The 15,262-nt window shown below is 33.0% G+C and overlaps 4 protein-coding genes across 5 annotated transcripts; 1 reads left to right on the top strand and 3 right to left on the bottom strand.

Annotated features, from left to right (window-relative positions):
* The first annotated feature begins 382 nt into the window (after positions 1-382).
* Positions 383-2,797, top strand: LOC116349566 (UDP-N-acetylmuramoylalanine--D-glutamate ligase-like). The gene is made up of 3 exons (XM_031781064.1): positions 383-488; positions 575-653; positions 1,115-2,797. The coding sequence occupies exon 3, from the start codon at positions 1,364-1,366 to the stop codon at positions 2,795-2,797; it is 1,434 nt and encodes a 477-aa protein (XP_031636924.1). The 5' UTR covers positions 383-488; positions 575-653; positions 1,115-1,363.
* A 1,203-nt stretch (positions 2,798-4,000) lies between these two features.
* LOC116349565 (sialin-like) lies at positions 4,001-6,770 on the bottom strand. The gene is made up of 10 exons (XM_031781063.1): positions 6,725-6,770; positions 6,555-6,613; positions 5,962-6,158; positions 5,708-5,897; positions 5,494-5,639; positions 5,059-5,169; positions 4,824-4,988; positions 4,542-4,758; positions 4,237-4,475; positions 4,001-4,174 (listed from the first exon to the last, which is right to left on the bottom strand). Exons 2-10 carry the CDS (start codon positions 6,556-6,558, stop codon positions 4,001-4,003), a joined length of 1,443 nt encoding a protein of 480 aa, XP_031636923.1. The 5' UTR covers positions 6,559-6,613; positions 6,725-6,770.
* A 2,172-nt stretch (positions 6,771-8,942) lies between these two features.
* LOC116349568 (glycoprotein-N-acetylgalactosamine 3-beta-galactosyltransferase 1-like) lies at positions 8,943-12,006 on the bottom strand. The gene has a single exon (XM_031781071.1). It carries the CDS (start codon positions 10,166-10,168, stop codon positions 8,963-8,965), a length of 1,206 nt encoding a protein of 401 aa, XP_031636931.1. The 5' UTR covers positions 10,169-12,006; the 3' UTR covers positions 8,943-8,962.
* A 795-nt stretch (positions 12,007-12,801) lies between these two features.
* On the bottom strand, positions 12,802-14,787 carry LOC116349582 (lysophospholipase-like protein 1). Of its 2 annotated transcripts, none has more exons than XM_031781087.1 (5): positions 14,579-14,787; positions 14,390-14,431; positions 14,194-14,318; positions 13,845-13,989; positions 12,802-13,295 (listed from the first exon to the last, which is right to left on the bottom strand). In XM_031781087.1, exons 3-5 carry the CDS (start codon positions 14,296-14,298, stop codon positions 12,925-12,927), a joined length of 621 nt encoding a protein of 206 aa, XP_031636947.1. In that variant the 5' UTR covers positions 14,299-14,318; positions 14,390-14,431; positions 14,579-14,787; the 3' UTR covers positions 12,802-12,924. The 2 variants fall into 2 exon arrangements, with proteins under 2 accessions (XP_031636947.1, XP_031636946.1); XM_031781086.1 differs by having other exon boundaries at positions 14,557-14,785.
* Between the last annotated feature and the right edge of the window lie 475 nt (positions 14,788-15,262).

Below are 15,262 nucleotides of genomic sequence, written 5' to 3'. Positions count from 1 at the left end.
TTCTGATGCATTTTCAGCGATTTATAACATGCACATACAAATGAACGCATTAATAAGTTCCGATGAGGACAGTCTGTTTCAATGTGGCTTTCTTGGAGTTATTTTGAGTTCTATATCAATAGATATTCTAATACTCATATTCTTATGATGTAAAAGATCACGAAAAGATAAATTTACTACGGTGGGAAGAACGATGCTATACACGAATACGACTTGTTACCGGTTTGTGTTTTTTTTATAATAACACACTCAATAACACATTTTCATATAAGATAGATTATACGTAAAATCGGTTGATGAATATATATGAACCGGTTTATCAAAGGGAACTAAATTCACAACTCTATCCTATTATAAAGAATATTATTATTGCTGTATGCAAGTGACAGTGTAAATATTCTGTCGTTTAGCGCATGTCGTTCTTTTAATGAAGCTATGTGTTGTGAAAATACTTCTTCAGAAATACTGTAAAACAACATCAATATTCGGTAAAACAACAATCAATCCGATTTATAAAAAAAAAACAATTGTGCGCATTTTAAGTTGAAAACTATTTGTTTTATTATTTTTATAGTCAAATTTGGTTTCAAAGCTCCAAAATACTCATCATTTGCCGATTAACAGAAATCTTCACATAAACACTGGATAAAAAGGTATATTTTATAATGCATTTCAACTAGAGTTATATGCAAAAGTGTATATGAATGTGAAGATAGTAAAGCAAAATACTGTAACCTGTAAACAACATTTAATCACGAATTGTAGTTTAAAATGAAGTGAATTCATCGTCATCGTTATCAGAATTCAAGTTGTAAATCAACTTTTTGAAAGATGTCAAAATTGTAGACAACCCGTTTAATGAAGCAAATACTCTAAAATTAATAACTTATTGAATAAGAAAAAGAAAAATCCTTTTTTTTTATTGAAATAGTTGCTTATTCTGTTTCATTCAAATTCAAGAAATGTTTTACTGGAATGTTGCAGAAAAATGCGTAGAAATAAAAAAAACGGATTGAAAATCTTCATTTTTTGCTTTAGCATTGCTTGAATTCAGTAATGATCGAAGTAAAAATTTGTACAGTTGAACTTATAGATGATATTTCTTTCATTTCAGCTAATCAACAGAATCATTGATATAAAAATATTGGCGTAATATAGCATCACTTGATTTTGATTCAGGACCTATGACTTTGAATTAAAATACTATATTTTAGTTTAAAAATTAATAGTCAATTATTGTTAGAAAAAATACCCGCAAAATTAATTTCTTGCTCACAATAGATATACATATTTATAAGGATAATTGAGATAATTAACTTGAATTCAGTGTTAAAAGCCAAATTCAATTTAGCACGGTGTTAAAATGGCAGTGTTTTCCACTCAAAAAGATAAGAACATTGGTATATTTGGTCTGGATAAAGCGGGAATGAAATGTTATGAAGCCTTGTACAATATTGCAAACATAATTTGTTTTGATGAAAATCCAAGTATTAGAGAATCATTTGCAGAAAAGTATGGCATTGATAAACTTCTTGATATAACCGATTCGAAATGGAAAACACTCGATAAAATTGTGTTGTCTCCAGATAATCTAAAGATAATACCCTCAACTCATGACATTTTTGAATTGTCTAATTCCGCCGGTATTCCAATCATTTCCGATATCGATTTATTTTATGATGAAATTATCACCGACATTAATAAAACCGTAAATTTTGTAGCTGTGACGGGTACAAATGGCAAAAGTTCGACCACATCTTTGATCGCTCAAATTTTAAAACAAAATAAGCGTAATTGTTTGATTGGTGGTATGGGTGCGCATCATGTGTCAACTTTGGATTTAACTGCTGATGATTATATTTTGGAGATATCTTCATCACAATTGGAGTTATTAAAAAGTTTCAAACCGAAAATTGCCATACTTCTGAATATATCCAATGATCATTTAGATAAATACGAAACAATAGAAAACTATACGGCCGTCCAATACAAGATTTTCGATAGAATGGATAAAGATTGTTATGCTATCATTAATATTGATAATGAAATTACGAAAATGCTATATGATCGACTGATGGATGAAGACAAGACCAATTTGATTCCAATACATGCTGCAAAACTTCTTAAAAACGGTGTATCCATCCACGAAAATAATATTCACGATAATCTTGAACGAGAGGGCGTTGAATCAAATAAGTTTTTGATTCCGAAAAACCAACATTTGCAAGGAGTTCATAATCACGAAAATATTTTAGCTGCTTACGCTGCATGTTGTGTTCTTGGTCATTTGGAACCTGAAAATATAATGGCCGCCATTAAAGAATTCGAAGGTCTACCACACACATTACAATTTATCGACACAATCGAACATTCTGAGACGGAAATACAGTTCTATAATGATAGCAAAGCAACGAATGTTGCGGCCGCCTGTAGTTCTTTGGCTACATTTGATAATATATATTGGCTGGCCGGTGGAATAGCAAAACAACCAACGATAGGTGAAAATGAATTTGAAGCATTTCATTCGAAAATTCGTAAAGCATATCTTTTTGGTAAAGACAAACAGATTTTGGGTGGAGCACTCAAGGGTAAGGTAAATCTTTCTATTTATGATAACTTGAATGAAGCATTTAATGCGGCTGTTGTCGATGCAAAAAATGATTCAACCAAATTAAAAACAATTCTATTGGCTCCAGCGTGCGCTGCTCAAGATCAATTCAAAAATTCGGAGGATAGAGGGGACTTTTTTATTAAGTTATGTACAGATTGTAAGCTTAATTTTGAATTTTACATTTAGTAAATGAACATTTACAACAAAGAAAAGAAAATGTGTTTTATTGCAATCCAATCAAAATTGTTTCAAAATGATTGGCTTTCATTGTCAATGAAAGAGTAATAATCACAACCCAATAAAACGTCTGAAATTTAAGAATTTCTCCCTTTTTCTTCGTGTTATATTCGTCGAATAGGAAATGAAATCATTCGTTTTTTTAAGAATGGACCATAATTTATGGTAAATCAAGTTGCAAAGGCATTATTTTCTTGACTAACCAGAACATAAATTCCCCTAATAAAAGGAAAAGAAGCGATATGATTACTGTCTAAAATGATAAAAAAATAAAATTCACGTAAATTGGTGCTACATTCTATGTGAAAAGCGTATACTTTCCACTCAGTCCGTTGCAACGGAAAACAAGTTTGCATAGAATGCAGCGCCAAATATATGTGAATTTTATTTTTTATCGTTTTAGGTAATAAATCTATGGTTTTCTTATGGCTTCTTTAAAAAAACAACAACAATAAAATCATTATCAAGTGTATTTAATAATACTAGGGTCGCCCGTGGTTGAAATTCAACCAATTCATTTAAAATTGTTTATTTTTATATATGCTTTGGACTTGGCTTTGGATGCGTTTGCTAAAGTATGTGGATAATTAATCGGGCAAAAGTATTTTCTGAAAAGTCACGTTATAATTAAACAGAGTGTTGCTCAGCGCTGCTGCCATCCAGAGCATATTAAAATATCTTGCTTAGAATGCGTCGTGCGTCGCATGCGAAGGTACGTAGCAGTTTATACATCACAGCGAACAACAATACATGCATTGTTCTCTATTCAATCGTTTGAATGTTTTGAGTCACATAATCGTGAAGAGAACAATGGATTCATTCTTGTTCGTTGTGATGTATAAACTGCTACGTACCTTCGCATGCGACGGACGACGCATTCTCAGCAAGATATTTTAATATGCTGTGGATGGCAGCAGCGCTGAGCAATACTCTGTTCAAAAAAATGTAATCGAAAAAAGTTGACGTGGAGAAGGCTCATTGGGGGTTTTTGCAAAAGTTTTTTTTAACTTCCATTGATATTTGCATCTATGTTGGTTTGTTCTCAAAAACTGTTCAATGTTTCATACAGAATTAATTTAAAAAATGAAATAAAATTGTTTTTTTTTTTTTAATTTTTCTTTTACTTTTTCTACAAAACAATGGTCATTAATATTATGTTTTGATTAACAAATCTTCTTTCGTGGTGTTTATTTCCGAACTTTTCGATTCTCTGGGATCATTCCACGATTGTATTTCGGCTGATCCCCATATCATATAGATAACAATTCTAACCATCGAAATGCAAAATGTAACCCAAAACACGTATCTCCATTCTTCAAGCGATGACTGTAATTAAGAACTTGTGTAAATATCCAAATCCAAGTTTGGAAAATATTTTTCTCACTCACGTTTGGTGTCATCACACCAACAAAAACGGGGCCCGCTATTCCGGTCAGTGCGCCAATTCCATTGGTAAGAGCCATCAATGAGCCAGCAAAATTTGGAGCCAAGTCTAAAGAATTAAGTCTGAAACCAGTATAATAGCAGCCAAAGAAGCCAATCGCCAAAACAAACCAAAAGACGACAAGGAGTCTATTACAGCCCGCGTAAGAAGCGGCAACGATGAAAATTGCAGGAATTACCCCGGCTTTGAGGAAAGTTTTTAAAGTGCTAGTTATGAAAATTAGAATGAATATTGGAAAAAGATACGTACAAGCAAAGGTGAACATTTTGCGCGCCTGAGTGATTGAAATGTAGTTTCGATTAATCAAGAAATCGCATAGGAACGCTGACACTATGGACATTATCCATCTTATGAAGTATGGCAATGACGAATAAAAACCGACATCATACACTGAAAATCCCAAGACATCTTTCATATATTTCGGCAAATCATTGGACATTATAAAGGCGGCAAAATCCTGGCCAATCTATTTGTCGATTAAACGAAAAAGTTTCGATTTTTCATAAATCAATTCATTCATTTTGTATTTACCTGTGCACAGATGTACGCCAAAACTGGGACACTACAGAGTATTTCCTTCCACGGAGTTGTCAAAACGTCATGACGTTTTAATTGTCCTATTTCTTTATGGAGATAATCACGCTCTTCTTTGGATATGTAAGGATGTGAAGCTGGGTCATTGTAGCAAATTAAAGTCTGGAATTGTTGATTCAGTTTTTGTGTAGGTTAAACGATTGTTCATTGATCTATTTGGAAATAGACTTACAAATATGATGAACCACACAATTGAAATGATTGCCCAGAAGTAGAATATGTATTGCCATGGCCAAATCGATAAAAGTAGGCCCGTTACATAAAAGGACATGATACTTCCTACCTAAAGGTATAATTATAACTTTCAAACCATACATGAGCACAGAAAAAAGATAAACCCTAGGGTTTAAAGAGGAGCTCCTCTACATTTTCTGGGCTAGCACAGCCCCACCCCATCCCTAAGTCGACCGAAAATTCTTCCGATTTGCTAGGAGTTTTGATAGACAGTGGGCAAATGGCATTTACCATAGGGGCTGAATAATTTCTTTTTTTTGCGTTTTGAAAGCCGGAGAAAATTTCGAACAAGTGTGTGACAACATATGCTTGCCGAATGTACCCATGTATGTTTCAGACTCATTAAATATAATTGAAAAGTATTTTGACGTACTTGACCACCACCCAGCACAATGGAGCCAAGTTTAGAACGCTCCTTTTGCGGAATCCAAGCTGCAAGAATCACACTAAGACCCGGATACGTTGTGCCTGATGACAATCCCATTAAAATTCGTAATACTATGAATACTTCATATCCACCTGAAAATAGTTTACTCAGTTTAATTCGGGTAATGTATAGCACTACTACATTCACTTTCTCTACCCACCATATTGAAGGGCCATTGGTGTTGCAATTGTACAAATGGCCAATATTAAGACTGCTAGGGACATTGGCCACTTTCCACCAAATTTCTCAGCCAAAAGGCCGCTGGGAATATGCGAAATGACATATCCTATGTAAAATGATGAAAGAATCCAGCCTTGTTGTTCCTGCGACCAATTGTATCTAGTTCCATCCTAATGAATAAAACAAACTCATATAAAGATCTCATCAAAATATTTGCATTTTTGGAAAACTAACCATTGACGTATAATTACTGTTCCGCACTGATGAAGCATTATCAATTGGGCAAATGATGGAATCATTTTTTCTACCAAATGATTTAAGTGGGACCACCATTTCGGTGATAGCTACAGATAAGCATTCTCGCATTGTGATGGCAACAACAATTGCCAAAAATCCCATTATACCTGTGATGAAGCGCTTTGGCATCGACACTTGAGAACAAATCATTTGAAATTAAATCAATATAGAGCTATGATAATTATAGATTGGAGTAAAACTTTGATATAGACCGAACTTGATTGCTACAGGTCAATGAATTAAGTAAAACTTTGTTTGGCTGGATTGACCAGTAAAAATATTATTTGATATTATTTTGTAATGTCTGCAAAAGCCATCCCATTACCGATAATCATTTAAATAAAATAAATAACATCAAATGAATCCATATGTATAGTTTATACTTATTTAAGTAGTCAAGAAATTTATTGCATTTATTCAATTTGAGACATAAAATCTGTTTTAATATAGGTGAATTTATCAATACACGTGCACGGTGCACACAAATTAGATGGAAGACAAGATAAAAAAAAACACAAGCAAACACTCACACATGATACTTGAGATTGGTGTCGAATCAGTTATCTTCAATGCTCGATTTTTTAAAAATCTAGTTTTGAAAGAAAAGAAACTTATCAGCCCCCTTATATTTTGACTTAGAAATCGGAAACATGATCCCCGGCATATTGTGATTATGAAAATTTGAGAATCTTCTTTTTACCTCAGATAGGTTGACTTTTTTGTAAATAAGAATCTTGAAGCATTTTTTGAAGTGATTCTTGAAACTCTGTTATCACAAGAAAAATGATTTCACCAAAAACTTTTTATGCATCAACACAAAATATAGAAAAGCTATATTGCAAAAACGAATTCTTCAAGCATGCCTAACAAAGTGTAATGTGCCATATATTACGAAAAGATCCAAATGCCCTTGCACTCAACTAAAGATTCAAATGACTACTTCCGACTATTCATCAAAAATTCCTGATCAAATGGACTATTCAAATCTCCAATAAAAATCAAAACTTTGACGTACACAAATAGCTCGGAGTAGTTTTCACATTTATTTTGAGACTGAATAGTTCATTTGACCTAAGATTGTTATTTCTATAGTTTTGCACGTAATAAAAAATTATTATGATAAGTTAATAATAATAAGCATTCCCACCTATATCGTTATTAGGATCGGAACCTTATAACGTTATTATGATTTTATTAACTTATCATGATAAAATCATAATAACGTTATTAGGATTACATCCTAATACTTATTATGTTTTATCATAATATTTATTAGGATTCATCTTAATAAATACCGTGGACACTTGTCTGAAGTAGCGCCATCTGTTGAAAATTGTTTTTGGCTGAATAACAATATGCTATCAAGTGAACACGGTATTTATTAAGATCAATCCTAATAAATATTATGATAAAACATAATAAGTATTAGGATGTAATCCTAATAACATTATTATGATTTTATCATGATAAGTTAATAAAATCATAATAACGTTATTAGGATCCGATCCTAATATCGATATAGAACATAATAATTATCATCCTAATAAAAATTTATTACGATATCGCAAAACGCAAAACTATAGTTATTTCTAAATAAGTAAATGAAATCTTTTAAAATAGAACTCCTACTTTCTAAAAGTTCAGCTTTTTCAACTTGAGCTAATGATTTTTTGATAACGACTGCTGTGTATTATTTGATTGAAACTCAAGAAGAGGTATTCGATCAATATTTTAAATATATATACATTATAATACATATAATAAACTTCTTTGGAAGTTGACGCTGTAACGAAATTATGTAAAATGTTTTGATATCAAGTTTTGGTTTTTTTTAAATGTATGCTGGATGTTTGATTTGGTGCCAAATTACTACTAAAATATGTCAAAAACCGTTCCAAAATGCAGTGGTCTCGATTGTCATTTCATTGGCGTATATGTAGAAGTGACGCCATATGCGTATTGCATGGTATTTTGTCACTTGAGAGGATATCGTTTCATACAGTGTTTTATCAATAGAATGAGAAGTGTATTTTCATTATCTTTGCTATATACAGTATTGGTAATAATCTAGGGGGTGACACGGGCTTTAGTATTGCTATTATTACTAGTTTCTTTTTAGTAAATCGTATATAATGTGTACATTTGACAGGGCCTAATAAGTCCTAATTTTTCTTAGTTTTTTTTAGTTTTCTAGCTTGTATCTACCCCCTAGGTAATAATGCATGACATTAATTCGATGATGCAAAAAAAAACTTACATTATTAGCTTGGCCTGCTAAGTGAAGAGCTCAATGTGATAGTTGTTGAATGCATTTTGATATTTCAACGTTCTAATACGAAAATATCTTAATAATCGCAGAATACACTCAATAAACTGAACGATTTTTGTCGTCAAAATTTTTTAATGGACAAATTGCTCCACAAATCGCATAAAATCCTGCAATGTCTTAACTCTTGATAAGGGATTTCCGGAATTCCATTTTTTAACAATTTATGGGAATCTAAAGATAACTTTGATTGTAGGTTTCCTCAGTTTTGCCGTGAACTTGTTAAGTAGTGTATTTTCCCTCTCAGTAGCAAAAGTTGGTGTATTTATATTATTTTAAACTATGCAATCTGAACATTGAATAGAACGATGAACTTTGGTATTTCAAATGGCAAAAAATTATCACCGTACGCATTTTCATTGAGCTTTAAGTGGAGATTCAAGTCAAAGCGTTAAGGAGTATTAAGTACCTACCCCAAATATAAAATCTATGTACTTACATATTGCGCGTTGTTGTTATTCAAACTACGAACTAAAAAATCATAAATAAAAAAAAGCGAAATCTCAATTTTTTTAAAATTTCAAATTATTTCTGGTGTATGTACATTGTACAAGGTCTTTGGTACAAAAAGAAGGAATGAAATAAAATGTTGTTTCATTATAGCAGATTTTATTAATTTAACATTGGATCCGGTTTTTCGTCGTGTAATTGTGCAGCAATTTCGGTGAAATTGATTTTTTTCGGTAACGGTTGTGGAAATGGAACGACGCCATACGGTCTCAAGTGATAAATTAAATAGTCAAGAACGTACATTTGTTGTGGTCGAATGTGATGAAACGAGATGGCATTATCGGAACAGCAATCTAATCCTTCAACCGATTGATACCATTTGTGCTTCCAATACCACTGTGACATATCAATTTTACCAGGTATCAGATGTGCTTCGGGTGTATTATGAAAGAATCGTCCTCGTTTCATTTCATCGCGTGTATCACCGGCCAAAATGCGCAACGATTCCATGCATTTTCCCATCTCCAAATCTTCAATACCCGTATCGGTGTCGAGTCGACAACCCGAGTTCGATTTTCCCGATGATAATGCCATTGAAAAGCGATGTAATGCATTTTTACTTAAAACATAGCCGGCACCGCCTGAAAAATAACCTTGCCGAAGTGTGTCCGCTTGATTTACTTTATATCCAAAATAAATTGGATCATTTGTTGAATATGCATACAAAAAATATCGCAAATTCTCCAAAATCACGTATGTATCGTCGTCAGCCTTCAAAAACCAATCGGCATCGTTGCGATAATGTTGGTAAACATATTGAAATGCACGTTTCGTTTTGCCCCATGTCATCGATGGAGTATCGCTGCTTACATTCAATGCAACCGAATCGATTGAATTATCATGACGTGTGCTCATAAATACGAGCTTATTGCATCGTTTGCCCCACGTTCGTTTCACATGTATTGCTCGTGTTTGATGGTTTTTCGGTGTCGTTAGAATCCAGCACAAAATACGAACATCATTGTATAATTGTATGGACACTGTTCGATTCTCAATGGCATGCACATCGGAGTCACTGGAATGTTGTTTGGCTGCAATAGCCGCACCGCCACCACTGCCACCGACGGTGGTGCTAGCATTTTCATTAAGTATATGCATTAGTTCTTCGTCGGCAATCAATCGTTCCAAATGCAGATGATGCGATCGATTGTTGACCATCGACTGGTACTGTGTATACATCACAGCAAATGATACCCCGATCGTAACACCAATTACAAATAGAAAAAACATTGGACCATTTTTTAACGGAAACACCCCTGTACCGGAACGGTACGATTTACTTTCGACGAGCAACGTGTATTTTGTCATCTTTCTATATTATTTTTTTAAAAAAATGCGTTTTATCTTTAAATTATCCTAGAGGGTTCTTTAGTTTGTTTCAGCAATATCACAATTTGTTGTAGTTCGCGTTGTTTTAATTCTTTACAAATATATTCCTTTTGTTATTCTCACAATCGATGCCTTTTCGAAACGGAAGACACAGCCGATATGAATTTAAATGATTTTTTTTTTAGTTCGAAGACATCATTGATGACACATTTGTTTATTGGTACTTTTTATATTAACGCACAAAAAATATTTTAATTTCAGTCAGTTTGGATAAGCGTTGGTTTTTTGTCACACTTAATCCCGTTGGGAATTTTATTTATTTTAATTTGCTTTGTTTGATTACGAACTCGAAGGAGGAAGATGTTTACTTTATCCGGTTTCAATTGTGATACTAATTCACTTTGTATGTGCGTGTGTGTTTTTATTTTTGCAAACTAAAAAGTTACTATTCTAAATATTACTATTTGGAGTTTATTGCTATGGACATTTCATTGCTGTTGCTGAGTCGACAACGACGATGATTCGTTATTTGATAGCGTCACGAATGTGTGTTCACATTACAGTTACATTCTATTGACAAATTTGATGTTTGCATTTCGAGCGAATTACTGTTGCTTGCAATTTTTTTTTTCTGTATTTGCACGAGGCGCAAGCGAGTGTTAGCGAGCAAATCGGGCCACTTTGCGTTTGTAACTTTATCGATATATTTAACAAACGCAAAACCAAAATGTAAAAAAAGCAACCAAAATCAACAAGTTCAAGTAAATGTTTCGTTTTATTTTCCTTTTAATTGAGTGTCAACATTCTTGAAATTGGCCATATTGCTTTTGTTTTCATTTATCAGTATTTCAATAACAGTCATAATTCACACAAAAGTCCACAAACACATTATTTGAATACGACGCCTGAATTGTAACGATAGACGTGAAATTTTGTGCACTTTCATTTTAGCTGTATGCTCTGTTCATATTACACATTTGAATTTATGAATTGCGAAAATGTGATAAAGTCAATGAATGTAGAATTGAAAGACATCGTCATCGTAAAGAGGTCAACCGTAAATGCTCCTTTTTTCAATTTATTTGACGGCAATTTCTTTGTTTCTTTCGTTCAAATTTACAAAATGCATTGCACTGTGGCAACGCTCATTTCATTTCATTCATTGATTAGTATGGTTTTGTTTTTATCACATTTCTATTTGCCATTTGTCTAATCGAATTTTGGGTTTGTGCGTGTGTTGAATTCACTAAATACGTTTTAGCCCCGGTTCTATGTTTGTTCCCTATCTCCGTTCGGGATGTATTCAAATTCACTTTATAACAAACAAAACTCGGTTGAAAAAAATGAAAAACAAAATTCTCATTGAATAATATCAACGAAATGATGACTAAAAATAATCACGATTCCTCCGGCTGCTGCTGTTGCCGTTAATGTTGTGATGAATTTGTGTGATGTGAATTCAGTTTGTCAGGAAACAAATGTATATATATGTGTGTGTGTGTGTGTGTGTGTGTGTGTGTGTGTGTGGATGTGACAAAAGACCGTTTTATGTTTGCAACTGCACTCGAAAATTTACAATTTAACACAGAATCTCAACTGAACAGCCAATTTAGTGTCAAAATCTTCTATGTAATCAGAATCGAATGCGCATGTCCGTGTTACCAAAGCAGCAATAGCACATCAAAAAATGAGTGGCGATATATATATGTGGTACGCTTATATTTAAAAAAATATATATATACACACACGAGTCGCATACACACCATATGTTAAACAGTATATTGTGCACGATACGAGGAAAGTATTTTGCCCCGTTTGCATACAAGCGACAACGGGATAAACGACACTCGATTGCCTCGGTCTCTCTCTCTCTCTCTCTCTCTCTCTCTCTCTCTCTCTATGTTTCTTCCGAGTATGTTACGCTCTTTATTTCTCTCCCCTCGTTTTTGGTGTATCAATTGAATTTATGATCGTACTCGTAATCAAATGCTATTTACGTATAAATATAGCACAAAACATATTGCTGCTGGTAGTAATGAAATCGCATCTTTGTCTCATTGACAATGAGAACAAGGAATCCAAAGAAAATGAATTTGACGAGACGAATGAATGTATGAGCGTGTGCGACAATGTTTTGAATGTTTCTTTTGCGCGTTTCCGCACCATTCGATACAGAATGTTCAACTGACAAAACCAATTACAATTCAACACTCTCCGATCATCCGATTCTCCTTTTTTCTTCGTTTTAATTGTGTGACGCAAATACTTTGTATGATATGAAATAAAACCATTTGAAATTAAGATAGAGAATCAACTCTCCGCCTTAAATCTCAAATCTTTCACATTTACTTACTCACAGATAACACATTCGAATGTTTATTATACATTCCGATTCAGTTGATTCTCTCAGTTTATTACAATGTTTATGTTTCAAACAATATCATACACGATGTTTTTTTTTCTTTCTATCGAGGACGATTTTTGCGCAATTAAACTGCAAATTAAATTATACTCTAAATTAACATCTCAATTTCATCGTCATTCCAACTCAATGATTTTTTTTATTTAAACGTTTTATAATGCATTTTAAACATATTATAAACCGAAGTTAATGATGGTTTTTTAAAGTCGGATTTTATTCATCATTTTTAATAAATAATTCAATGATTCTCTTCAAAAACCATAGGGTAACAATACAATAAAAACATTTTCTACGTTTGTTCAATTAATTAATTCTATAATTTGTTTGGAATATCATTCTCCAATGGAGGCACCAATTTCAAAATCCATTCTTGGATTTCAAGTAATTCTTTCGCTTTCAGTTCGTGCAATGTATTCTTCAACGTTTTAAATTCACCGGATGCATCCAATGCGATTAGTTTATCGTAAGTCTCTTTTCCCCAAGATAGTGGCACCAACGAATCGCGATCGCCGTGATACATTAATAATTTTGGTAATGGTTTTTGCTCGTTTTGTCGGCTACGCAACGTTTCGAACACAATTGAATCATCATTCAAAAATGATGAAGCCGTAAATATTCCGGCTAAATCTTGATTCACATGAAAACCGGCATGCAATGCCAAGGCACCTCCCATCGAGAATCCACCTATGCAAAAAAAAGTCGAGTTAATGAGAGTGGATTGGAGATATCAAAGATTTAAAAAAGCACCTTATTGATAAAGAAGTTTTGTCGTTTTTCAAAAAACAAATTTTAAGTTAGGATTGGAGACACAAAATTATTAAGAAAATAAACAAAAACAAGTGCGATTTGAAAAATTCTGTTTCGGAAAAAGAGAATTTTGATAAAATCCAAATTCTCATAATTGTTATTTGTAAATATTTCAAAGATTAAGTGGGCGTTTGTGACAGTATACATATCATTATGGTCTTACTGAGACCAATTGGTGCCCTAGAACTGATCGTTCATGAGGTTTTTATTCGGTGCTCTCAAAAAACTATCTATTGTCGTCATTTTTTCGGCACATTTTTTAAATGGGGCCATAGACTGTCACTAACATTAAATTAGATCGTTTCACTATTACTTAATTCCGACTCATTGGAGGACTTTCCTCGAGTCCAACGAATGGTGCATTTACTACAAAGGCATTTTTTGCTTATTTTAAATAATGTAAAAGGTCATAAAGTCTCTATATACCGATGACAATACGATTGGCGGGTATTCCAGAATCCTTTTCAATGTTGATCAAATCTTTAACATATTCGTAGGCATTCTCCATCGATGGTTGGCATTCTTTGGCCTTTTTCGAGATTGCAAGACGATCGAACCACACATGACTGGGCTGAAATAAAAACCAAAATGTTAAATAAATTTGGAACCAAATTAATTGAATTTTAAAGATTCTGAGACGCTTAAAAATCAGTCAATGTGTATAACTATTTCCAAACTAATTTTTTTGAAAGAAAATGATTTGCAAGTCAAAAAAGTTAATTGCGCCGAAGTCGCTTTCGCATAAATGAATATGATTTGCATGCATTTAAATTACTTCGCCATCTAACGGTGTGTATGGTTGTACTGGTGCGGTTGGTATGATGACTTTCAGATGTGGAAATTGCATATCTTTGCCAATAAGAAAACGAATCCATTCCATTAAATTGCTACCGGTATCACCTAAAAATCGATAGATTCTATATTATTTAAGAGCATTTTTTTTTCGTTCACACTAGAAGGTGGTGACCAACCTGAACCGTGAAAGAAAATCACTGTTCCCGAATGTGTTTTACCTAAGGGGAGAATCACAAAAGAAAAGAATAAAATTTAAAATAATCGATAAGTAATCGAAAAATAATCGTAAAACAATCAATAATAATTAATAAGTAATTTTTAAGTGATTTGCCCCTTAGTTTACCAGTTGGCTGAATGGTGTTTACCAGCAATTTCATATTCGAAAACGAACTGAACAATTTTCGCATTAATGTTAAATTATTAAATGCGCTCACTTGATTTCAACGAAATAATCGTGAAATTTAGAACTCGATTTTTTTTATCTATTCTATTTTAATTGTTATGTTTTTCAATCGCAATCATTACTGATCGTGATTGTTCGTATACCAAAATCGTGCTGTATTATTATTATTGGTTATGTGACAGTTGTCGTCGCCTGAACTTGGATAAGATGCCCAAAGATGGCATCACATGTATTTTTGACATATAATATACACATGCACATACATTCAGTTGAAACTGTTTATCATGTTGAATGGTTGACGCATTTTAAATCGTTAACACATTAGTATGTGACTCTAACATTTTGTAAAAGAAACACACAAAGTAAATTCTTGTACGGCGGATTTAATGAGTTTTATTGATGCGATATACGCATATTTGTTATTGGAAATAACAAAAACTTATTGCATTTGATAAGAAATCCGCGCATTGAAAATGCTGTTATCGTCACCGTTAAATTATGTGATTATTTATCAGTTGTTATGCATGGCTTTATGACCAATTATCACAGAAAATACAAATGAATACGTATATTGAAACGTGCTACAAGCAATCAACTCGTGTCAACATTTGTTCACACTCAAATATTTACACATAAATAAGATTTT

This window comes from Contarinia nasturtii, unplaced genomic scaffold (assembly GCF_009176525.2).
Source record: "Contarinia nasturtii isolate CC-2019 unplaced genomic scaffold, AAFC_CNas_1.1 Cnas_scaffold_2934, whole genome shotgun sequence".
In the NCBI taxonomy this organism is placed as follows: domain Eukaryota; kingdom Metazoa; phylum Arthropoda; class Insecta; order Diptera; family Cecidomyiidae; genus Contarinia; species Contarinia nasturtii.
This window is presented reverse-complemented; position numbering and strand designations above follow the sequence as displayed.